The sequence below is a fragment of the Echiichthys vipera genome (assembly GCF_963691815.1).
Source record: "Echiichthys vipera genome assembly, chromosome: 12".
Classification (NCBI taxonomy): domain Eukaryota; kingdom Metazoa; phylum Chordata; class Actinopteri; order Perciformes; family Trachinidae; genus Echiichthys; species Echiichthys vipera.
In genome coordinates this window covers 11,171,654-11,198,684 of record NC_139837.1, presented here as the reverse complement: position 1 = coordinate 11,198,684, position 27,031 = coordinate 11,171,654, and the positions used below count along the sequence as shown (strand labels likewise).

Sequence of the window (27,031 nt, the reverse complement as noted above, 5' to 3'; positions counted from 1 at the left end):
GTTCTGCTCACAAACATCCTGAGGATAGAAGAAACTTGCCAAAAAAATTGCCCAATTTTAATTCAACTTTCTCTGTTTTTCCTCCCAGAAGTCTTGGCAGAGGACACAGCAGGCGATAGGCCTGGAAGCCAAGCAGGCAGTGTCTCACTGAGAGGTACGAGAGAGAGAGAGAGAGAGAGACAGACAGACAGACAGAGAGAGGGAGAGAGAGAGAGAGAGACAGACAGACAGACAGACAGAGAGAGAGAGAGAGACGCTGATGAATTTTTCATCGTGGCCTGACTGTGGAAAAAGTCTGCTCCTGCTGGCTGGTAGGATTCATCGAAGGGTGGGTTGGGGGGGATTGCATGCGAGAGAGATGATAAATATAGGCCTCCCCATTCAATTAACCACATACTGCTCTGTAATTTCACCCTCACATACACATAGGGGCACACAAGGTGGAGTGGGTACACTGTTCAATAGCTATGGGAAGAAATGTCAGTTTCTAAGGCCTCAAAAAGGGACCACTCAGAGAGCTTTTCCTGGTTTCTGGTTTCCTAATGAGGAATCTAGATAGGGTTGGAGGTTGTATAATTTAGTAGTTTCAGCTACAGGTTATGAAGATAGACAGGGCTGTAGCTACCAATGAGGACACAAAGGTTATGTCCTCTGTATTTTTTATTTTTTTTGCTGGGTATTTGTGTGGCTTTAGCAACCTCAGTGGAGTTTAGAGTTTAGATTTTGCTGTTTTACTTTTTCTTATTTTTAGACTCAATATACTTAATTTGCACTAGTTTTTAAACAAAAGTGGTTATATTTAACATATTGCTTTATTTCATTATAACTTGAATATATAATTCAATATAGCCTAAACACCTAATATAAATTATAAATAATATAATCAATGAAGAACATACAATAATAGTACTTTTGCTAATAATATTAGATAATAAACACTTTTATTTTGACCTGCAATAGCTCGTAAATACGTAACTCTCTTTTACAAAATCTGAATTTATGTCTCTCTTTAGTCCTGACACACGTTGCCCATGAGCCTGTTACATAAAATGTGTTAAAAAGCTAAACTGTGCCTTTTAGGAAAGTGAGACTTACTGTACAAGGTGTCAATCTTAATGCAAACGTTTTCTGTATAACTTTAGCCGCAATCCAATGTCCTCTTTGCAGACAACAGACACAGCGGAAGACTTTAACATAAGCCAGCAGCTTGTCACTCAGTATTCAGTGCTTGGGCCAGAGAGAGAGAGAGGACACCCAATTTTCACTGAGCAATATGTTTCATGTCTTCTTTCTGCTGTGACCTTTAAATGGCCCCTGACACTCAACACAGCGCCATGTTGAAAAGAACAAAGTGCTTTCAGACCATTTGTATTGAGCGAGTTTTTGATGAACAGCTCAAATGCTACAATGCTACAGCGTGGGGGACATTCCCATATATGTGCACATTATTGATTTAGGTACAAAACCTTCCCTGCATCAGGCAAATGACTTCCCCTCAGGGTTCTTTAAAATGGCTTGTACTCTGTTTATGATGTGAAATTCCCATAGAAAATCAATATTTTTTTTGTTCTGGACGGTTTTGTCCTTATCTCATCTCTACTGCTGAGCAATGAGGCCGATCTCCTGAGGGGTTGGAATTAGGAGGGGAATGATCGTGCCACAATGACTTAATCTCAGTAGCAACAGCTAAAGTGAAAGTCACACTACAGGACTGTTTGAGCAAGTGTCTCTGTGTCTAATCCCAGCCCTGGCATGAACCTTACACTCTTGGCTGCTCTGAAGATGAGCACAACAAATATTTCACAGACTAACAATACTACTATTAACATCCTGAGCCCTTGCCTTTGCAGTGATAGTGTCCAAACATTATATGAAAAAGGATAGCAACAAACACTGAAACAATGGCAAACTCATGCTGAATGTCTACCTTTCCCTCTTGATCTTAACAACTCTGTTCTCTGCGGACAGACTTAACTAAGCTGTGGTCATAAAATGTTAGCATTATTTGAATATTGGGGCAAAAGAATGCTTAAAGCAGACCACAGCCTACCATTCATTACATAAGACCAAAACAAAGAGTCACACAGTGAAGGGTTATGGCTTGGGGTCGGGTGACAACAGCATATGATTCATGGCTTGCTGTGCCCTTTTGTCTTGTCCTCCTTGTGGTGGGGACCATCCACTGCTCTTAGCCAATGTTATTTCACAGCCTTCAGAGCTCGCTCTCTGTCTGTTTCAAGTAAACCGGCAATGTCATTTCGTATGTCTTGTTCTTTCCTCAATGCAGGAATAAAGAAAGAATATGGCATGTGTCACAACAAGAGATGCTCCTTTTTCTTCACTGTGTTGATGTCAGGAACAACAAAAAGTATCAACACTGCTTTTGATTTATCTGTAAAGGTTTATTACACCCAAAAAAAAAGACATTTCCATGACTTTTATTACATAAAAAGGTAATTACCAGAACAGTGGTTGGTGTTGAGGTATGTATGGAACTGGCAGAGAAAGAGAAATACAATTCAATGCACTGCAATAACCTTTGATATTCCATCCTATTAGACAATCATATTTTTTGACTGAATATTGTACGTTCTAGTTTGAATTTTCTGCCAAAGACATGTGAAAATGTTTTAGTATCTGGTTTGCGATAGGACAGGATGCAATAGATGTTGGGATTTCTTTATAACAACTCAATCAAAGTGAAAAATGCAAATGGAAAAACTCTAAAGTGCATGACTAAAGCAAGAATTTTAATCATTTCAAAATGTTCCATATGGGGACACAGCGTCTTGCACCACATCAATAACGTCCAAGCATCTCATTAGAATTATGGCAACTCATTGATTTAATGCAAATTAAATCTATGAATGTATAGGCAAAAAAGTATTTTCATTTGCCGTATGGCATTATATACGTCTATGTGCATGAAATTTAATAAAACGGTTTTAAATGACACACTCGCACTGTACTAAAATGTGAATGTTTGGTCTGCAGCAGTGGTTTCCCCCATCTTTGTTCAGACGAATCTTGAATATGGAGCTTCTAAAGGAGTCAAACAGCTGCTGACGCCAGCTGTGTGGCACAAGTGGTTCTTTATTTGGTACTGTAAGTCTACACGTGTCCTGCCAGTCTAAATTCATGTATGTTTACGATACCTTTCCAGAAACACAGACACAAAACAAATGGAGTAACTTATTATTTACAATACCCCAAAAAAATGTATATTTATTAATTGTAAAGTCATCAGACCCTTGTTTGGATATTCAGATACAATAGATGTGGCTTTGGTTTGGCTCTATCTCTTCTGTTGAATCTTCTTATTATGCTGTCCTGCAATGGGGTGTTTTAGTCAGTTTGTCTTTGTTAAAACATTGATTATTAAATATACTGTTATTTGAATGTTATACTGACATTTGACTGTGTCATATTGTTGCATATTGTCGTGATTTGTCCGTAGGGAAAGGATCAAAAGGAAGCTTGTCATCATCTGTCTGTCCACACCCCTGTTCTCCATACATGGGCGGCAGGCACAGATCTCTGGGCGGGAGTTCCCTTTCTCTGTCATGCCCTTCATGGAGTGTCTGTTGTCAATGGGGCAATGGGCTACCAAATATGGACACGTGTCAGGGTATAAATTGGTCTGACGTGAGGATTCGGCACCCCTGGTTTACACACTCAAGATCCAGCGCCTGGTGCTGATCTGGTGAGTATCTGCAAGGCTGATCAAAGGACGGAAATCAACCAGTGGATTTATCACCTGAGCATCAATACAGGATTTAAACAGGAAAACCAGTGATTTCCATATTTGCTTAATCAAATATAATCTAAACGAAACGGATCATCTCACAACAGTGACATGTTGTTCATCAGCTTCTTCTTTTTGTGGATTGTGGATTCTAGTCATTGTGAAATACTAAAACAATATTAACTTTCACAGTTCTAGTGTTGGTGAAGCAGCAAAGAAAATGAGATTACTAACGCCTATAGCATATATAGGCAGCATTAGGAGCAAGCCACGACTAATACCTGATTCATTCTGAAATTTCTTTAGCTGTGTCATATTTTTGTACTATGATTGTATTTTGAATTAATCCTTTACATTAGGAGGATCACCTGACAAGCCCCTATGTATCTCTCTTTTGGCACTTCCTACACATTTCAGTTATTTGCTTTATTTTCTATTTTTCACTATAAACTGTATGTGTCTGGTACCTTTTTCACTGATCTATTATGTATTATATTTTTATATTCCCTTGGTTGTTTGTCACAAAAGGCGACCTTATGTGTGTTGTTTTCTGTGTTTGTCTGTGAAGAGAAGCTGATATCTTCAATCACTCAATCCCAACAAACAAGGAATTTCATTATCAGATCTAACTGTGCCACCGCATGTGCGTGCCCCTGTGTATGTTGCAGAGCTGAGACAATGTGCGACGATGAAGAAACAACGGCCCTGGTGTGTGATAACGGCTCCGGCCTGGTGAAGGCTGGGTTTGCCGGAGATGACGCACCTCGCGCTGTTTTCCCTTCCATTGTTGGTCGGCCGCGTCACCAGGTAAAGTAAACTATTCATAAACTCCACAGATGTTAAAGATGAATACCACTTTAAGTTGTTTGTATCACATAAAAACAACTGTTTTGGATGAGGGTCAGATCCACAGTGTGTAATTGCACAGCAAAATTACGCATCTATGTTTCAACTGATAACTGGGGAAAACAGTCCAACCATTTTTCTGAAAGGAATTTTTTTTAACTCTGCATATAATATTAGTAATTATGCTCTGTGATGGTTAGGAGTACTACAACACCCAATTCCTGATCCTTGCTGTTATCAGGGCGTCATGGTTGGTATGGGCCAGAAGGACTCCTACGTCGGTGACGAGGCCCAGAGCAAAAGAGGCATCCTGACCCTGAAGTACCCCATCGAGCATGGCATCATCACCAACTGGGACGACATGGAGAAGATCTGGCATCACACCTTCTACAACGAGCTGCGCGTAGCCCCAGAGGAGCACCCCACCCTGCTGACAGAGGCCCCCCTCAACCCAAAGGCCAACAGAGAGAAGATGACCCAGATCATGTTCGAGACTTTCAATGTCCCTGCAATGTATGTGGCTATTCAGGCCGTGCTGTCCCTGTACGCCTCTGGACGTACCACAGGTATGACAGATGCCTCAGGTGTGCAGTTTGTTCGGTGAGTGAATACATGAATGAAATGTTCATATTCATCATTAGGTATTGTCCTGGACTCCGGTGATGGTGTGACCCATAATGTGCCAATCTATGAGGGTTACGCTCTTCCTCACGCAATCATGCGTTTGGATTTGGCTGGTCGTGACCTGACAGATTACCTCATGAAGATCCTGACTGAGCGTGGATACTCTTTTGTCACAACTGGTAAGTATAGACTATTTATTACATATTATATACATGTTACATATTCTGATGAACCTGGTTCGGCTAATCTTATTCATTCATTTGTTTACACACCTCTATCCTAAACATGGACTGAAGGACATAATGTATTCTGCTTTGGAGAAAGTACAATTTCCATTCTAACAAACTAGGGGAAAATACCTTTAACAGGCATGTAATTATCTTAACATGTTTTCTTTTTTGATTATGCACATTTGACTGACTTGAAACAAATCTGATCCCCTCCAGCTGAGCGTGAGATCGTGCGTGACATCAAGGAAAAGTTGTGCTACGTGGCTCTGGACTTTGAGAATGAGATGGCCACCGCTGCCTCCTCCTCCTCCCTGGAGAAGAGCTACGAGTTGCCCGATGGTCAGGTCATCACCATCGGCAACGAGCGTTTCCGTTGCCCAGAGACCCTCTTCCAGCCCTCATTCATTGGTGCGTAAACGCAAGCGCACATATATAAGACTTTGTTTAGTTTTAGGGACGCTCTACCATAAACTGTAGGTTTAAAGGTGTCAATGACTTGACTTTAAGTCTTTATTATTATTTATTTTCATTCTTATAAACAAATTAAATTATAAAAACACTTGTTTTAGGGCACATATCAACCTCTATTGTAAATCTTAACCCTATGCAATATATAAAGCAAAACTGTTTTGAGACAAGGTGAAAGTAAACTTGACTTTTCAGCAGTTTGCCAGAGTTTTGGGCAAAGATAAATATGTTATTGAATGAGAATAAACAGGGGTTGAACGAATGGTTTTCCAAACATAGACGTGCTTATTGCTCATATTAGTGGTTGGTTGCCTAATTATGATCACCAACTGGAGGTCGCAGTTAATCATACATCACAAACTCATGGCAGATGAATAGACACAAGTAATCTAAAGCAGGGGCTTATTGTTCACTTTTGCACCACAGAGCGTGCAGCTGTTGGCGGTGTCAGACGTGTTCTTTACAGCGGGGGGTAAAACCCACTAACTTGTCTGCTGTGTCTGCACAGGCATGGAGTCTGCGGGCATTCATGAAACCACTTACAACAGCATCATGAAGTGTGACATTGACATCCGTAAGGACCTGTATGCCAACAACGTCATGTCCGGCGGCACCACTATGTACCCTGGTATCGCTGACCGCATGCAGAAGGAGATCACTGCTCTGGCCCCCAGCACCATGAAGATTAAGGTGACTTTGACTGTTTAGTAAATATGACTGTGACAGTTCGGCTAGCAGAATACCAGATTAACAAGTGTGTTTGTGCTTAGATCATCGCCCCCCCTGAGAGGAAGTACTCTGTGTGGATCGGCGGCTCAATCCTCGCCTCTCTGTCCACCTTCCAGCAGATGTGGATCAGCAAGCAGGAGTATGATGAGGCTGGACCCTCCATTGTTCACCGGAAGTGTTTCTAAACGCCAGACTGCCCCTTCCTCACACTCTGTTACTTCCCCCTTTTCTTGGCCAACAACCTAATTTAAGGCTCAAAAGCAGAAACTTTTGCGTTGTTGGCGAATGATTTGTTTACACTCAAGTGTATTTATGTGGATATGTACAGGTTTATAAATAAACGACAATTGGGACTTGCAGGAGAAGCATCTTTCCTTTTTTGTGGGTGTTTTTCAGGATCTGGTTTAGGAAATATAAAACAGCTCTCTTGGTGTCTCTTGAAAGCAGTAAAGCTCTGTCCTTCCGTCACGTGGATGAGTAAAGGTTATTAAAGATTTGAATTAGAAAAGATTACAGTGAGCAGACAGGATAAGCCACCTCATGAGAAATTGACCGCACAAAGTTTCATTGAGTGAAAACACTGCTCAGTCACATGATCAGTAATCCCTGTTTCCCAGGTTGGGCAGAGTTCCCACTGCCTACCTATAAACATATACTGGATAGATGAAATTAATCTAATGCATGATGGATGAAAATAATACTATTAATAACAACAACATGAATATATATATAAGTGTGTGTGTGCGTGTGTGTGTGTGTGCGCGTGTGTGTAATCATAATCATATAATATATAATATGATGCAACATTTTACTTGAGGGGGGAAGTAGACGTAGTTTCTTAACTACATGCGGTATAAATCCACAGTGAACACATTTTTAGTTTTAACTATGACATGAATAAGTGTCAAATCTCAAAATAGTCTAATATTAGCGAACACACAATGCAGCTCTCTGAGTTGATCAAATCTCAGAGGGCGGGGTCACATATTTTGCTTCTATTTTTAAACCTCCATGCAGACAGAGAGAGAGAGAGGGAGAGAGAGAGAGAGAGAGAGAGAGAGAGAGAGAGAGAGAGAGAGAGAGAGAGAGAGAGAGAGAGACAGGCAGGCAGACTGCCTTGTAAAGCGATTAGCAACTCGGATGGTACTTTCACTCTGTCACTGTATCCAGAGCTGCCTGAGGTGAAAACAACAGCTCTGCCAGCCGGTCCAGCAGCAGGCGACATGGGGAGGAATACCTCTGGGCATGCGAGGCTGACCGTTCCAACACAAAAAGATTGGGTCCATTTATAAAGCCGTATGCCCCATAGGTTTAGGATAAAGGCATAAAACAATAGCTTTTGTTAAAATATTCTGCATATAAGCTACACGTCTTTGTGACTATCTGCACAACAGTGAACACACGGAAGTCACCTTGACCCCCGTGCCCAGAATACGGTGTATCCAGCCCTGTCCAGGAAGGATCGATGTCATATGGTGCACATGTGGTTCTGTAGTTCAGTTAGTTGAGTATGATAACAGTACAGCCAGGGTTAGAGTTTGACTCTCACGTGGAGCCACCCATGTTAAAATGTAAAAAAATTCAAGGTAAAGGCTTTAACACTCAGCGGTGTTCATTGAATGGTGCACGCTACATACAAAACTTAAATATTGGAAATCAGAAGCCCGGAAACTCCTGGCTGCGCTCCACCGACCTGTCTGCGCGTACGTGACGCATGGGAGGGGTGGTGGGGGGGAGAGACTACTTAAAGGCGGATTAACGCTGGCAAGACATTAAATCCAACCTCCCTCCATCCAGACGCAGCGCGCAGCCCATCAACCTGATCTGAAGATCGAAAATAGGAGGGCTTATAGTAATCAGCCCTTCAGACTCCCATGACAAGGAAAAGTGTGGCAACGTCGTGGGAGCGTTCGGCACACACAGCAGGACGCTCACCGGCGTTGCGCGCTCAGCACATAACCAACCAGATAGCGCGCAGAGAGACGGAGAGAAACGGGGACGGCAGCAGCATCCTGTGACGGATGCATTTTTTAGCTAAAGGCGGACGTTTTGGACACTGAAAACGAGAATCAGAGAGAGAGACAGGAGGGGAAATAACGCGCTTTTTTTTGGAGGGATTTGAACAGAGTGCCGCTGTGCTCTAGTCTTCTCCGGATGCTCAGAAATGGGGGAATGGACTATACTAGAGAGGCTCCTGGAGGCTGCTGTCCAGCAGCACTCTACTATGATAGGAAGGTAAGATGATCAACAAGAAAAACCGAAGAAACTCAGCAGCCTCCAGGATCGTCTTTAGCATGGTTCCCAGTCCCCCGTTTCTGTGTTGTGACCTCAAGGATTTTTTGTAGCATGGTGCCCAGTCCGTGGTGTCTGTGTTGTGGATTTTTGCTGTCTTGTGGCACAGATATCCTCTTTTTTCCTCCTTCTAAACGAGACAGCTGAGAAAAAAAATCAGTTGACAGCTGTCGTTTCAGAACCTGGGATGGTGTTCCAATCAGTCTAAACTAAACCACAAATCCATGTGTCATTTCATGTATTCATTCATCCACTTGTCCATTTGACGTCTGTTGGTGAGTCTGAGTGGTGGTTGTGCACTCATGGGTGGCAGAAAGAGGTTGAGAAAGAGTCGGCGTTATCACCTCTGCTCTTTCCCCTAACGGAGCTCACACAGGTACAGTCGAAGCAACGCTGATTGCTTACATGCCACCCCGGCCATTGAATCAGAAAACACACGACACGCAAAGACACGCACATTAACAAGAACACAGTAACAAAACACAACAAAAAAACACATATCCTCAAGAGCGTCCTGTTTCAGCACTGGACAGCTCCCCAAATCCAACACAGTAGATTTGGACTGTGAGCGCTTCAGCCACCGACGCTGCGCACAACCACATTTTGTATCAGTTAACACACATATACTTACACTTATTTTCACATTGTTTGTTTGTTTGCTTGCTTTTTAGGATCCTACTAACAGTGGTGGTCATCTTCCGGATTCTAATCGTAGCAATAGTTGGAGAGACTGTCTATGATGACGAGCAGACCATGTTTGTTTGTAACACCTTACAACCGGGCTGCAACCAGGCATGCTACGACAAGGCATTTCCCATTTCACACATTAGATATTGGGTTTTTCAAATCATCATGGTGTGCACCCCGAGTCTTTGTTTTATCACGTACTCGGTGCATCAGTCGGCCAAGCAGAAGGAGCGGCGGTACTCAACAGTCTATCTGACACTAGATAAGGATCAAGATTCACTGAAGCGAGACGAGAGCAAAAAGATAAAGAACACCATTGTTAACGGAGTACTTCAGAACACGGAGAACTCCACCAAAGAAGCCGAGCCGGACTGCTTAGAAGTCAAAGAGATTCCTAATTCAGCAATGAGAACTACAAAGTCGAAAATGAGGCGACAAGAGGGCATCTCCAGGTTTTACATCATCCAGGTGGTTTTCAGAAACGCGTTGGAAATAGGCTTTTTGGTGGGTCAGTATTTCTTGTATGGATTCAACGTCCCGTCGGTGTACGAGTGCGATCGCTACCCCTGCATAAAAGATGTCGAGTGCTACGTCTCCAGACCCACGGAGAAGACCGTGTTCCTGGTCTTCATGTTCGCGGTCAGTGGGTTTTGCGTTGTGCTGAACCTGGCAGAACTCAATCATTTAGGGTGGAGAAAAATCAAAACGGCTGTGCGAGGCGTGCAGGCTCGGAGGAAGTCAATTTATGAAATCAGAAATAAGGACTTGCCAAGGATGAGTGTGCCTAATTTTGGCCGCACTCAGTCCAGTGACTCTGCTTATGTGTAACACATGGAAGGGAAGCAGTGAAAAAAACAAAAAAACATGTACAAAACCATGATGGACATGATGGACAGCTCCGCACGCCTAATTCGTGTCATGACTTTAAGAGTGGGCAGATTTTTTTGATTTGTTGGTCTTTTAAGGACTCCATGGCAAGCGTGGGTTACACGTTTGTTTACTTATTTATTATTGCACTGATGCAACTTTTTAGTAACGTTTATACTCTGTAAGATGCTAAATGGAGACCATGTTAAGGTGTTCACATATTTACTCTTTGATGGCTTGTTCTGCTGTACTTGAAGAGAGTAAATGCAAAAATTGCACTAAGAGGTGAACACTTGAGGGCCTGATCTTATCCAAAATGTGCTACTGACCTGACGGTGTTTTTAAGACATTTTCTTTCCACCTGTTTTTGGCATCAACCTAATTAAATGGCACCATACACAGTGGTTAAAGGACAAATATATCATCTAGATTTATATATGCATAGATATATAAATCCTTGCCGACTATGGCTCGACCTAGTTGAAATACATCAGCGTCATTCATGTTTTTATGTTGCCTGTGTTGCACCACTGACCTTAACATATGTAACCATTCCATTGCTTTATAGCTGACTTGCAAAACAGTATCTGGTGAATTTGCTGCAAATGCTAACGTCTGTGACTTCCTTAATTTATGACACACCAAAGCGCCCACTGCTTTTATTTGTGAAGTGTTTTTTTCTTGCTTTTGTGTAATCAAGTGCCATACTTGTATATAAACATGATATATATGTATACATATAAATATATAAATATATAATAATCATCATGAAAGCTGATTCCCTGCTTGGATTATGCTAAATGCCGCCCAATTTTTTATTTGCTTTAAATGTATTTGTTGTGATTTAAATGAAAAGAAGAAAAAAAAAAAACAATAATAAGATATACAGTTTTCTCTGTTTTATTTTGCAAATGACCGGAAAAAGAAATGAAGTGCTAGTCTTTTTTTTATATACAAGAAGTAAATGTTTCTCCCTAATCAAAACCTATCAAAACTGAAAAATAGCACAAATTGACATTTTTATCAAAGAATGGGCACAATAAATCTGCTCTGGTGCTACAGTTTTTCATGGTGGTTTAAATGTAACCAAAACAAACCAGAAAAAAACAAACATCAATTTTTTTTCTGTGGAAAATAAAAGTGGGATTCATGTACACCAGCAACGTGTGAGGTGCAGTACTTTGTGTCTGCTACTCTAGCTTTTGTTAACTGACCTATCACACACACACACACACACACACACACACACACACACACACACACACACACACACACACACACACACACACACACACACACACACACTCACTCATAAATATATATATATATATATATATATCCAGTTGAAGTTTTGTCTTGGTGCAGTGAAGATGTTCGCCACACCCACTCTGTACAAAAAAAAAACCCACTGCAGGACACACGTACAGGATCTCATCACTCTGCAATGTGTTGCAGTACTGATGCTGCTTCCGGAAATCACATCAATACTTATGCTCCATAACAGAGTGGTCTGAGGGAACTTTTAGTGTATATGCATCAATCCAACACTGCCCTCAGCCCTTACGGTGAGCTATACATTCGCAGTGTCCTACTATGAACTTGATTTGCGACTTTCCTTGCACTCGGCAGGAATGACAAAAAGCTGATCATGATTCTGAAAACTGAGGGAACTGCCCTCTCTGCGGCTCTACTCATCCCTTCTTCTCTCATTGAGAAAGGATGTAAGAACGCTGCTTAAAGAGAGGAGAAGGTTGTGGTTGCTTCTTGTGAAGGTCGAAATGAAAACAAAAGATAGGGAGAGAAAAGAAAATGCTTAATAATATGCCAACACAGGGGGGAGGGAGTGAGAGTGAAATAAAGAAACAGGGCGATAAAATGAGATAAATGTAGCTGACCGTTGCAGGTGATCTGGGTAGGGCTGGTCTCCTTATGATTCTCCTGCCAGGATGACTCTGCAAATCTGAGAGAAATCGAAGAGCAGCGGCACTTGCCAATCCATCTCCAACTCAGCAGGGACCCGAGATTTCTCCCCAAGTCATGAACTTGGGGGAAAAAAAAGAAAAACAGAAGAAGGAAGAGCTGTTTGTCAACTTTGCTCTGATGCAATGCAGTATACGCCTGTGTGCATTTTTTTTTGTCTCCGTCTCATTTCTATCTTGCTGTATGTTTCTCAGGTTCAACCTACTTAACAGCATCACATAATTACAACCTCTACAAAGAAGAGTAACTAACATAACAAAACTGTTCTGTACTATTAGAATTAGAATTTAAGCATAATGTTTACATGCAGTTTTCATCATTTTTATTAATGCTTTAGTAGTTTTATTTTCCTGCAACATTCAACCTGGTTTCAAATTCCAGCAAAATTATTGGGGTATATTCCAACGCAATTATGCATGCTGCCATGCATTTACATCATGGGAGTATTGCAGGACTCAGCAGAGATTAAACTGTACCTGTGTGTCTGCATTTTTTGTAGTTATGAGAGCCCGGTAACAGGCCACACAGAGGCTGGCAGACAGTATGTAATATATGCATGACGATTCACTTGGTTCAGATTTACACATCTAAGAAAATGCAAACGTACTGTGTATGGAGATCAAGGAATCTCAAGGCCCTATGCATTTATCAACTGGCCTTACGCATCCTGACAACTGCAGTAGAACACATCAAGGCTGCACGCAAGCTATTTTCGGACTACAAGGCAAAACACTACAGGAACACCTCCAATTCCATGTGATTGCAGGTACTCAGGGTGAAGGCAGAGATTGTTAGAGACGTATTCCCCCTCCTTAATGTGAGTCATCGACAGAGAGACACCCTAGTATTAAAGGAGAGGTCTTCTTCATGGGTGTATACTGTGGGAGTGAAAAGCACTCAGGTAAAATACAAACAGATTTTTTTCTAAGCAGCGTGGGCCATCTCATCATCTCTGTCCGTCTCTATTTGGGGTTGAAAAAGATTATAGAAGATCACATGCTGCACATGCATTTGTAGTGGTGTGTAGGTGCCATTGTTGAAATTCTGCACTTCCGCTAAAAAATATGCAAATACTCATTGAAATTCACATAATTAAACACAAGGCAAAAAATAAATATTCAGTATTTACATGTAGGCACTAAGAAGAAAGGTCTAAAGTTTGAGCATAATGTGCTATAATATTCTTAGGTCAGCAGGCAGGCAGCTCCAGAGTAAAAAACCAAACCCAATAGGAGTACATTTTTCTGTTTTCGCTGCAGTGGGAAATGTTGAACTCACCAGTATCATCTAAAGAACATGTATTATGATTTCAAATCTGACTGGTGCAGGATCAAAGTAGCAGTAACGACTATAATTGCAGCATTAAACTAGTGTGTTGCAGTGCAGCAGTTTCTACACATTTTTATGTAACAATCAAACTCAGATTTTGATCAAAGGAATTTCTTTGTTTGGTACAGAATTTCAAAATGGTCATGCTGTGGAGAAGGATAATGAAATCAATACTTTGAAGAAATAGCTTTCGATGTAATCATCTCTGTGTCCCAACTTCAAACAATTTGTGGATTAAGAACATTCTTATTTTTTTATACAAAAAGGTTGAAATGAGACCATTCAAATGATGATTATTATGTATTAGGCATGTGTTTATTCGTCTAAAAATGGTTTCTACTTGTATATTAGCCTTTTAGATTTGTATTAAACATTACATACGATTAAAGTAGTAAATATGGCATCCTATATTGAACTACATAAATAGTTTAGTTCCAGGCCTGATCCAGTTAAAAAAAGAGCCAGGGGAGACTGGGTAAGTATAGTTTGGGGTTTGATAAGCAATTCTACTTGATTCTTGGTCGTTTCCCCATGAGAAGTACAAAGAACGTATATATTTAGTGCACTGGAATTGCAGATGTGACATATATCATGGCCAGAGTGGGGTTTTATTTGAGGGACAAGGCCAGACTGGTAGAGGTGAGTGATGGAAGTGGAGTGCTGACACATTTATTAACAATCATGGCAGCCACCTTCATCACACTGACAAGTCCCCTGGAATAAGGTGTTAGACGAGGACAGTTGAACAGATTCCAAAAAAACAACCAAATCAATCATTAGAGGACTCAGAATAATTCAAACATTTTATAATCCAGTGTCTGTGTGACAGATAATTATTTGAAACTTAATTTCTTATGAATTATTATTTAATTAAACTACCCAACCAGATGTAACCATGGCAATATTATGTTTGAAGAAGGGAAATACCAACACAGATTTTTTTTTTTTTGCAGCAGCAGCCTCTACCTTGTGTGGCCTTTCAGAAAATGTGACAGATTAAACCAGAACTTCCACCTGAGAGTGAATCCTGCATTCCCTCGGCCCCAAAACAAGCATGTCCTCCCAAATCCTCCTCTTTTACCCATCTGAAAAGAGAAGGCTGGCTCTGGGGGTGCACTGCTTTAATTCTGCCTTTTGCGCAGATTACTGCATGAAAGGGGAGAGCAAACCGAAGAAAAAACAGTGAATGTGGGTCTTTTTGATCCACTCAACCAGAAGCAATGAAATTAGCCTGGTTACTGCAGCACATATGCACGGCATAGAATGGCACAGGCAGATATGGCAGACATTGAAACAAAACACACTTGATGTTTGCATCCATGTGTAGGAGGAAGCCGTAACGCATTTGCACAGTGTGACCAAGTTTCTAACTTTTCTGTCTGCCAGGGGAGCAAAAGCATCCACTCTACTCTGGCTGTAAAGTAGTTTTCTCTGTCTCTATCCACAGTATTTTTTTCTCCCTCGTCGCCACTGCTGCTTTGTAGCAGATCAGGGAAGCAGAACACCAAACTTTCGTTCCGTGATCTGTGCTTTGGGTGTTTTGTTTTTTAAACTTCTCCACTTTAATGAAATCTTCTCAGTACAAGGACATAAGGACAGAGAACAGGCAGAGTCTGTACAGAGGGATTTGGGCGGCTGGTCTGGTTGGTTGTAGGGCAGTATTGGCTCATAGAGAAGGATTTGGTTGAAAATAAGCACTGGCACTGACAAAATATACCTGACAGACTTGACAGCAGATTAATTTCTCATCCATTTTTTTAATGTGACCCCAGGATTAAGAACATTAGGGGATTATACACAGATTTGTCAACCAGAGGTTCGAAGTGGGACAGCCAGCACCTGGGTGAGGACACAATGCACCCAAACCCAAAAAAACGATGGTATTCATCCTCTTTTTTTAGCCAGGTAGGTCAGGTTATTCAGTGTGAAGTTAGAACTTTGAGAAATAGACCCGATTGCTTTCCCTGTTTGCATTTTACTAATTATGTTCTCGACATTCAGCATTTTTCTGTTATGAGGCTTGAGCATTTGGAAGCCACAACCCCTTGTTTACTAAAGTTTTTGCCATAGTGCACCAACTTTCTGTGGTATAGTAGTTTGTCATTAATGCAAAGCAGACAGGGCAGGGCCACGCTGCAGCAAAAAACAAATCCAAAACAATTTCCAGTTTGTGACATCTTTATTTCCCTCCAGAGTTGACAGTTCATTCTGACACAGACTGCTTGGTCTAACTTTCTATGCCCACTCGCCTCCTCTGCATTCCCTAATAGCTTGTACTACACGCAGCCCATCAACCCTGATAAATGTTTAGGTTCTGCACCGTTACGCAGCCAATAAAAATCAATGGCTGGCGAGTGTTAATCGGACACGGAGTGCTTGCCGGCCAATTGGATTTGTACCGATATAGGAGGAACAGAATAGTAGCGTTCTGTGGAAGATGGAAGAGACACAGGGGCAGAAGTATAGAGATATTAATTTACAGCTACCCACAGTAAAATGCAATCACACACAGAGAAGAATGTGAATCACTACTGTGTATTACAGAAGCACACAGGGATGGAAAACAATGCTCATCTTGTAAGATTTATGGCTGCAGAATAAAAAGGGCCTCCTTTTAACTTGTCTGCTTTGCAGCCAGATGAGTGAGGAAGCTGCTGCTTAAAAAAACAAACAAAAACAAAAAAACAAAGATGGGTAATGAAATGCAGACAAGGGGAGAGAGAAACAAAGAAGTATTGCTACTTTGAAAGTGGATTCAACTGTTTCTTAATCCCAGGGGAATTGTAAGATTGCACAATGTTGGTTGGACTCACTGACTCTGTCGCTGCTGCTCGGTTTGTTCATCATCTACTCTACCTCACCGTGCTTTACCTTTGGACTCTGTATGAACCAGCCACAGTGCCGTCTGCTTTTCGTCAGCTCATTTTCTGCAAATATTTCTATTTCTTGTTCCTTCCCTCATTTCCTTCCTTATTTCCTTGCCGCCCTGCTAAATAATCTACCTCCTCCTTTCTTCATTCCTTTCTACAGTCCTCCTCTCTCATCTCTATCGCTCATCCTCCTTAGTGTGTTTCTGGTCTCGCTCTCTTCCTACCTCTCCCAATCACCCATCCCCCCACTCCCATTCCGATGTGATGTCACTTTGCCGTAAATCATGTGGTTGCCGTTTTACTGAGCTCCAAAGAAAGGTATGAGATCACACTTTGCAGCTCTTTGTCTTTTATTGAAACACAATGGTTGGGGTTTAGACCAAAGCTTGATAAAAAATAGGTAGAGGATTAAAGGTAAATCTGGCTACAGGTTTGTTTCAACACAAACTGGGTTCTATATAGTCACACCCTGAGAAAGACGCAATGGTCAGCATTTTCCTTTGTGATTTTATACTCAGTGTTCCCTGAGAAGAAGTCCCTGTGGGACCGGGCCTCTTTTTCGGAAATGTACCAGTTTGACAAGATCAAGAGCAACTTGCATTCACTTAGAGTATACTACTTTACAACCTAAGCACCCGGTATTTTTTCTTTTTGCTTCGATGCTTAGTTTTTTTTCTCCATATTGACAGTACTGTATTCTGCAAGAGGATTTCATTTTCTCGTGATGTAGAAAACTCAGCCAGTTACCCCCAATATTCAGAAAAATGTGTCGTCTTGTATATTTCCTGAATATATCACTGATTTAACACTCATCCAACAGTCAAGTTGAAATTTACAACCATGTCTATATAATATATAATATATGTAACATAATATAATATATGTAGTGAAGACTTTTAAGGAATTCAATAAAAAGTGTAATTTTTGGATGCTTTACACACATCTTCAACCTGCTAATCACCACGGCTTCAAGATTAGCGTTATCAATTCAGTATCTGAGACATTGAGACAAACATTATTATGTCACAGTGAAGATCACCTTTTGGATATAAACTGTCATCACTTCATCATATTCTCCTATTAGACATTTGTGCCATATTTCAAGAAAATCCCTCCAGGGGTTCCTGAGATATCGTATTCACAAAATGGGCATAAAAACATACAATAATAGAACTATGCATCGCACTATGTATGCCTTTTTATCTTATACTGCCTATGTATGTGAGCTCTTGAGACAGCTGAGAGAAGACTCAAAAGTTTAAACCTGCCACATAATCTTCATCAAAAGTCACAGAGATACCAGCATCTTACTCATGTCTGTTTGCCAGAAAACTACACTACGCAAACCCCACGTTGCAACAACAACATTCCCAATCGTGTGTCAGAACGCAGAATATGATAATGATCCATGATATAGGACACACATACTAAAACACAAACACCACCCACATTTCCCATAAGTCTCCAAGAACACATGCTGAGCTGCTCCCCTCTCAGTGTTTCAAATGAAAACAAGACTGCTGGCAAATGTATGTAGAAGCGTATGCTAGTGTTGTTGTTGCTAAGGCGTTAATTAGACTGAGAAATCTTGTCTTAGACCCTCCTTCCAAGCCGTCCAGTTTAACATACACACAGATACACGCATCTCCCCTCACACACCAGAAAACCAGCTCTAAGTGCCAGAGGATGTCTTTGCTGTAAGCCACTTGAAATGTGCACATGAAATTCCAGTTGATCAGGATCAATCGTAATCTGTCATTAATTTCTCTGATGAAGCTGGTGTAAATTTGTGAGTTGGATGAGATCATAGCAGCGTGGCTTTGGCGTGCAGCAAGTGTTGATTGTGCTAATGATTCTCTGCTTTCTCATGCCAGCTTGTCTTTACAGCCAAAGGTAACAGCGCCATCATTTCATATTGTAATTAACACTCTGTATTTGGATGCTGCAAGAACAAAAAAGCGTAGATGAGATTCAAATAGAAAAGAAAACATAAATATTATACAATAAAAGCACAACCATTGTTAGCACAGATCAATAAATGACACTATCTGGTAAAAGTGGTGCTAATTCTAATCCCTTTATGTACTGCTGTGTAGTATGATCTAGAATAATACACCAGAATTATTTTGCTGATTATGTTTTGTATCAGTAATGTTTAACTAAAGCTTACTAAAGCTAAAGTTTATTTCCCTCCGCACAGCAGGTGAGTCAAGGTTTAAAGAAGCATTAGATTGAAATAGTCAAGTAAAGTACAAGTACCTCAAAATTACAAGTACAGCACTTAAAAATGTACTTATTTATATTCCATCATCAAAAGTCATTACAGGGGTGGTAGGACCAAAGAGGGCCTGCAATAGGCCAGCGAGGGCAGAAGATGGTAGCTTCAGGATGCTGATGCAGTGGAATCCTTAAAGAAATGGCTTAATGGTATTCTGGGATCGATACAACAGCAGCAAACAGATGGCCTCTACCTGCCGAAGGTCTGTTCCTCCTGACTTCTGCTGATTTATGTTCCCACACTGCAAAAAATGTCTGTCTCTACAAGTCATTTAAGCTTAAAAACATCTTTCCTATCAGTGAGGCAATATAATTGTACATCTGCTCACTACAGCTTCAGTTTTTAGAGAAAACATCTTGAAAACGGCGACTTTGCACGTAAGTCCAGTGTTACAAAGAATATTGAAGACGCAGCAACTTTGTGCTGATTTGCACAGGACAAGAACAATGTTTCCCTCCCTTCCTTTTAAGACAATAAAAGAAACGGAATTGTTAACCTGTATAGGTCTTGCATTGTGTCTGCCCAAGAAGAAGCTCAAAGGCCTGAGTATAGTGATTTATTTTGGCAGATGTCCAACTGTGATGGTTGACTTGATAACAGCAGTACACTGTTTCATTTGTTGTAGCAATTACACATTATCGATAAGAAGAAGAAGAACACAAATTTTATTGATCCCTGAGGGGAAATTAAATTTCTTCACTCGGTTATTTTATTTTATTTTTTTTCATATTACACACACAAAGGCCTGAAATACACACACACACAACGCGGCATGTACTAATGGAGAGGATGGACAGGCGGCCCGAGCAGTTCACTGCCTTACTCGAGCACCTCAGCAGTGGCTAAGAGGCAAACTGGCGCCCCTCCTGCTACCAGTCCACGCTCCTAACTTGCAGAATGGGTTTATGTCCCCGCCAAAAAATATTTAGCAGTTTATTTTGAAGACTTCAAGTTGAGAAATTAAAAAAAAAAATCTTACTACAAACTGGGTGAAAATCGGACAACAAAATAATTTTTGAGGTGTAAAATATTTTGTGTTTTCTTTTTACTTCTTTAGGGGATGTAGGGCAGAAACAAGAGCTCATTTGTGTAATTTTTACCCTGTAATTTTTCTCTTTACTCTTTACCTCAGGAAACAGTAAATGTTTCCAATTTCTTTCTAGAGAACCAGCAACAATCAGTGTCCTCTTACATCAGGAGACGCAATCTTCAAATGAAGAGTTTGGGCATCCACAAAGTCAAAAAGTTATTATAAGCTCTCCGTCAGCTCTGTACATGCATGAACGTACAAAACAGGTGTATTTAATCTGATTTAACTTTGACTCAACTTAATTTATAATTATGAGTATCGATGTTTGTTTGATATCATGTATGTGTATATGCATTGCATCATAAGTGATGCGTTAGTAATGCATTTGTATACTTTAGAATTGTTGGGTCTATGTAAATCATAAATAAGTCATAGAGTGTGGTCTTTAACTACTCTGTAAAGTGTCCTGAGATAACGTTTGTCATGATTTGACACTATAAATAAATTTGAATTGAATTGAATTGAATTGAATTGAATAGTCGCCAACAGATTTATCTGTGTTTGTATTGCATTTTTAAATTTAGCAGGACAGTATACTGCAGTTGTAACACATTTGTCATGACCAAACAAAAAATTATATTTTCCATTTGATATTAGCATTCTGGTATCCACAATGTAACCTGACAAAAATCTATTCCCAGTTGTATCAAGGTGTTTCCTCTTTCTATAATCTACTGTTTCCTTTCCAGTTGCATGTAAAAGGAGCTTGGTGCCGTGCCTCTCCAATCAAAGCTGTTCAGGCTGGTCTGGGAGCTCTCCCATGGCCTTAGGAGGCACAACTGGAGACAAGCTGGTCTCCCTCCAAACAGAGATTTGGGTTCACATGACCTGAGCGAGCAGCTGTCCCCCACAGTCCTCCCCTGAAGCACCGCACACTGCAGAATGGGAATGTCCTCAGTGCAGAAGCTCTGCTCATGTGCCATGATTTAAACAAAGCACTGCCCTCTCTCCCCCCTCGCTCTCTCACACACATACATATACACACACACATGCACACATAATAAAACCAGCCATCATAGACAGAATACTGCGTTCTCCCCATGTTGACATACAGGACTATAGAATCGCTTCATGAATATCAAGTGCTGCCTTAGCTTGCCAAGTCGTTGGTGAGAGCTTTTTAAACAGCCAGAGGGCATATGAACTAAAACCATCCATATTAAATAATATTTTATATAGTAATCTGTTCTGCTTGAGAAAATTTGCAGTGCAAACATGCCCATATGTTCCTACTGACGAGATAGATAAAAATGGGTCACTAATATATACTTTAATTTGATAAGGGGCCAAGTCCTTTCCAAAAACATCTGGGTACTGCAACCTGCTGCAAACATTACTAACATGACTATTTTACTCTAATTTTATGTATGAAGAGTAGATGAAAAATAAACTAAAGTCCCCTTGTTCATTATAATGCAGGAACATGTTGCCCAGTGCAACAGTGCAGCTCATTAATGTGTTTTTAATAGTTTTTGGACAAAAACGTAGGTGTATGGCACAGAGGAATAAACCACATCTGGTTTTGGCTACACAGACAACATTAAGCAGCAATAAATTCATTAGTGATGTTGGTCTTTTCATGGGATTTGTAGAAAATAACTAATTGAAAGTTAGTTAGTTAATTAGCTTGGAACTTTATTGTCTACAATGTGGAAATTTGTCTTTGGCTTCACCACAATCAACATGAATTTCAAATAAGACACCAGTAAGGAACAATAAAAAACTGGGAGATCTCGGAGTTAAATCTTGTGCAATCAGTTCGATAGGACTATTAGAAAAAGTAGAGTATGCAAATTTCACGAACATGTGACAAATATGCAAATTAAGTAAGGGGTGGGGTGTGGGAGTGGACCTGTATGATTGACTATATTTAATAATCTGTGTCTGGGATGAATTATTTCTTGTAGATACTTCTGGTGGCTCACCGGCCGCGATAGGCTAAAGCTTTATGAAACTGTTTAAGCTAAGCATCTGCAGTTATCACTCATTGCGCTCCTTTATTCCTCCCCTCTATATTTCCTTTACACTGAGGAAAGACAGTTTAACCTCTTGTACACATAAGGATATTAACCACACAATATATTTGAGAAAGCCAATGCTTCATGACTGTCTGCAAACACATACTGAGTTCAACCTTGAACACCTATCAACCCAACAGTCCATGGATACTGTATGTCGAGGAAACACAATCATTGCCTTTCGCTCCCACTGAATCCTACTGCACCGCAGATTCTTCTGAGTTCTGACAATGAAAACAGCTTGGGCTGCCATCCCGCCTCGTGGCCGCTGTAATGCCACACAGGAAAAATTGACACTGTCTGCATTTGAGAGACAGGAGCCATCAATTGTGTTCTCTGTGCTCATGTACAGTGTGCCATCTCAGCTAAAGGCATGTTGTGCATGTTTGTGTGTGGTGTGTAAGGGGAAGGGGGCTGGAATTGGTTATCCATCAAAACTGTCTCCCCCCTCTCTCTCTCTCTGTTTGATTGCCTGGGCATGAGGGAAGGTTTTAATTATGTTTTCTTTTTTCAAACGATTAATCCTGAAGCACATTGCACAAGGGTTCCCCCTCGGGAGACGTCACACATCTGGCAAAGACTGCTATTATCATCACTCTCTCTGGGTTACTGGAGCCCCAATTTTTCTCTCTTTCTATCCAGAGGTATACTTAAACACATGTATTTTCTTAAACCTTTTTTACTACTCAATAACCTACTCGGGTAGCATTTTGATATATATTGGCTTTTTTTTTTTTCCTTTCTTCATTTACATTTTAAGTTCAACAACTAATCGCAATTGGAGCCAAACATGACATTTTTAAACGTCCTGTGTTGTCCAACCAACAGTCTGTAACCCAATGATATGGAATTTACAGTAACATAAAACAGAGAAAAGCAGGAGTACTTGCTTGACATTTTGTGCTTGATAAATGACTCCAACGATGTATCAATTATTAAAATGAATAAATAACATATTCACTGAGTAGTCACTTCAGGAATAAACATATTATAGTTAATATATGCAAACTTATGTAAATTCATGCCTGAAAAACTATAGATCTATAGCTGCCTCCATATGTTTAACATGTTTAATGTCTTCCAAATGCAGTCATTATTGTGGACTAATGCATGAAGTACAATTTATTTCAGTATTTGTGTCGGAGGTTGTTCAAAATGTAGATTTACTTTGCACTCCATAGTACTTTCTCTTATCTACAACTTTTTCGTTTTTTTTTTATTTTCACTGGAGTGGAAGAAGAGGGCATGACCACACACACACACACACACACACACACACACACACACACACACACACACACACACACACACACACACACACACACACACACACACACACACACACACACACACACACACACACACACACACACACACACACACACACACACACACTTTTATGTAAATGCTCAGTCAATCCCAGCTTGGCACTGGCCTCTCACATGACTGAAATAGAGTGTGAAATTTCTACTCAAACATTCATGAGTGCAAACCTGCATTACATCACCACTGTACCTCATTGTGTGGGAGCTGTGGTTCAGAACAAGGCCAGAGCTAAGGAAATGTAAAGAAGGATAAATGGGGGGACAATTACACTTCAATGGGGGAGAGAAGTAAGAGAACGAAAGAGATACAGAGAGGGGAAATGGGAAGTCGAAGGAGCAGTGGATATGGCCACAGTCATGTTTCTCTTAGACTGATGTCTCTTCCAGCTAGCCAGACATGACTTCACCGCAGCTTCCTTGTTTGCAGATATGACCTCACTCAAGCAGTCGGAGCCTCTGCCATCCAGCATTAGCTAGACGCAGCCAAATACTTAATGCAAGTTGCTCCCCTTCTGTGCGGGAACCCGCAGCAGTCATACAAGCTGTTTCTAGCCTTTGATAAATCATGCAGTGTTTACTACTACGCAGGGTACAGGGGATCAACCCAAATCCCCCAAAAAACGTTTGGGATGATCTTGATCTGCATAATTCATCTGAGCTGAGGTGCAACTGTGCTCCAGCATGGAGATGTCTGCCTGGAGATAGCCATTTTTACACTTTCATAGCTGAGCCTCATATTCGTTTACAGTGTTGTGGTATATAGGCCGTGTTTTACAGAGTTTAGAAATGTCGGGCAAAGAATTTGTCATTCTTATATTGAGTCATACCCCCTTACTTTAAGGTGCCAATCCTGTTTGAAGTCAATTTTGTCTTTCATGTATTTTCAAGTTGGGTCTTATTTTCATAGATTTGGCCATTTTTTCTATTGGTTATCACAACATTGCTGAGATCTGGGAGCAAAGTTACATCGCTATAGCAAAGGGGCAAGATGATCGTTGCAGAAGTTCAAACCTTAAAATAAGGTTCTTATAATACACTAAAACAATTCTGTATATCTAAATATACATGTTTTGGTGTACACACAAACTGCATGTCTATGATAAACTCAGAAGCTCCTTTGCCCTTTTATAGTTTTGATGGTGGCACAGTTTGCATGACCTTGTTTGTTGTCCCCATTCTGGCACGTCTTCTGCCAGTCTGGCCCTCTCCACTGTCTGCCAGCCGAGCAAACACTAACTGTCAGTCATTTTTTCGGTCAAAAGGCCGAGAGCGTTCCCTCTGGACTGAAGTCTCCAATTAGCCAGCCAGTTTCCCCTCTCTCCTGCCTGATGTCCCAATGCACATGTCCCACTTTGGTCTCTCAAGTGACATGAAACAATGAAGGGGAGAACAAGTTTGTGATAAAAACCAAAGTTGTTTTCCTCTGATGCTGAAAGACAACTGGTGACGCAGGATGTCCTGATGTCCTTCTCCAGAGAAATGGAGTCAGGAAGGACTGGAAAGGACAGGAATTATGAGAATTGTATACAAAATGCACACATTCACAGAAACTTTTGTGAAAAAAATTGATGATTCATGAATGTCTTCAATCAGGGACTCATGGGAGCTTCCCCTGAGTCATTCTATTGTTCACCCGAGAGTCCTCAACACTCAGCTTGTGACATACTTTCTATTCATTTCTTTTCTGTTTTATATTGTAGCCTACGGGAAGGTAATTTAGGAAAATGGACACTTTTGTGCATGTACATGTGTATTTCCTGGGCACATTTAATTTGATTATTCTCTACTAGAGGGGTCAGGCTTGACTGCAGAACCTGTGGATAAGTAGGATTTAATATATCTAGCTGAAGTCTGGTGAAAGTTTTCATTTCAGTATAGAATGAAGAATACTGTTCTACTACTACTGCAATATCTCACTGCATTTCTCCCAGACATATTTACCTAAATAACTAAATAACCTGCACTTCTACTGGTCTATTTTTATGCCTGTTAATATCACATAGGTGATGGTGTAAAACACTCTCCTCTGAAATGTCAACATGATTTTTTTTTTACCTGACAGTCTAAAATACTCAGTGTGTACGAGCCACACCTACGTTCACAGCTTGCTGGACCATAAAGGCATGTGCAGCTCCTTAACTCATTCCAAATGCTTTTAACACCTTCTGCATCATTCAGCGCCCAACACATGTATGTGGGAGCGAGTAACATATGTCACCCTTGCATGATGGACTCCAAACTGCACCGTCTCAGCTTGTGTGAGGAAGCAACGTACATACATAGGACCAGGCTAGCAGTTTATAGGAAGGACACGGGAGCTGCTGGCCTGCTTTCTCACACTCCATTAGCTGACTCAAGATGAGTCTAAGATCTTATTTGCTCTGTTTTGCCAGCACCGTAACATAGGAACCATAGGAGCACAAACACACACTCACATGGACAGCTGTCTAGAAAGACATCATGTCTGTCAGCCACCACATTCGGCATTATAAATGGGATATAGAACAACCAATACAGTGCTGCGAAAAACACCACAGCCTACCGTCGTCCCATCATTCGTTAGTTCCTTTCTATCACAAATCTGAGCGTGTCTCCTCTTCTTCGTGTCTCTTTGATTACTTGTTGTCTCATCAGTGCCAGAGCTCAGCTGCGGCGAATGTGCCGTCCTCATCTCTCATCGACAACTCTGTTTCTGAAAGAGATGCCAGAAGCTATTCACACTACAAACATACTATACTACACAAACATGTAGAGTACACACATACACATGTTGTTATGGAAACTTACGGATGACATAAACAAGTCTTGTCCAATCCTGTGATGTGAACTGATTACACACAACCCCCAACCACCCCCACCCCCCCCCCCCCCCCACACACACACACGCACAACCTCATGTGATGTACCCCCTTCATACCCTCTTTTGTAAAAGAATTTCACCTCGGGGATGAATAAAGTTTGATTGATTGATTGATTTAACTCAATGCACTCAATTAACAGTACAATCTACAATCAATTCATATCCATGTTAGTGTGTCCAAAACTGGTACATTTCTTCAATAACTGAATAATGTTGGCCACTTGAGTGTTTAAACACACTCTCATATTATTGTCATTAAGTTGATATGAAAATCTTGCTTACTCACACTCACAGTAACATTGGCATTCATTTTTATGGTGATGTTTGGAGGGCAATACTGTCCTTTGGGCTCTGTTCTGGTCTCCAGCAACTCCTAAGGGAAATACTTGGCTCCTCAACTGTTAAACGCTCCACCGTGTTCACCAGTTAATCTTTGTCTGTTTTCTGTTTGGGGCTGGGCAGTTGGAAACATTTTTTTTTCACAGTTTTTTCACTGAAGACATCTGCCATCTACAACCAAAAATAAGAGCAGTGCTAAGGAACCAGAACAGTTGGTTCAGAAAGCTGCGGATCAGAAAAATAAACGTTGTTTAGTTGAGGAGAACTGCAGAGTTGGGTGATAGTTCTCTTAGGGGTTTGTTACTATGAGCAATCCCTCTCACATTACACACAGCCATTTGATCTTATTTATTAGAATGACTCTTAAAGATAACAAAAGAGACTGGACTTGTAAAAGTAGGCAGGCTTGATTTAGAAATGATGATAAATGTAATGACACACACTGCTGCATGGG

At 40.8% G+C, this 27,031-nt stretch overlaps 2 protein-coding genes across 2 annotated transcripts; both read left to right on the top strand.

Moving 5' to 3' along the window:
- Positions 1–3,669: 3,669 nt before the first annotated feature.
- Positions 3,670–6,916, top strand: LOC310954288 (actin, alpha cardiac muscle 1). The gene is made up of 7 exons (XM_083923690.1): positions 3,670–3,703; positions 4,414–4,552; positions 4,833–5,157; positions 5,233–5,394; positions 5,662–5,853; positions 6,422–6,603; positions 6,684–6,916. Exons 2-7 carry the CDS (start codon positions 4,424–4,426, stop codon positions 6,825–6,827), a joined length of 1,134 nt encoding a protein of 377 aa, XP_083779816.1. The 5' UTR covers positions 3,670–3,703; positions 4,414–4,423; the 3' UTR covers positions 6,828–6,916.
- A 1,871-nt stretch (positions 6,917–8,787) lies between these two features.
- LOC310954426 (gap junction delta-2 protein) lies at positions 8,788–10,449 on the top strand (the record flags this gene model as incomplete). The annotated part of the gene is made up of 2 exons (XM_083923868.1): positions 8,788–8,877; positions 9,606–10,449. The coding sequence occupies exons 1-2, from the start codon at positions 8,807–8,809 to the stop codon at positions 10,447–10,449; spliced, it is 915 nt and encodes a 304-aa protein (XP_083779994.1). The 5' UTR covers positions 8,788–8,806.
- Between the last annotated feature and the right edge of the window lie 16,582 nt (positions 10,450–27,031).

What these genes read in the sequence shown, in the direction of transcription:
- LOC310954288 (XM_083923690.1), top strand. Translation starts at nt 4,424, where the DNA reads ATGTGCGACGATGAAGAAACAACGGCCCTGGTGTGTGATAACGGCTCC. An exon ending in TTGGTCGGCCGCGTCACCAG is followed by an intron (nt 4,553 to 4,832) that starts GTAAAGTAAACT and finishes TGCTGTTATCAG; the next exon opens with GGCGTCATGGTTGGTATGGG. An exon ending in CCAGCACCATGAAGATTAAG is followed by an intron (nt 6,604 to 6,683) that starts GTGACTTTGACT and finishes GTTTGTGCTTAG; the next exon opens with ATCATCGCCCCCCCTGAGAG.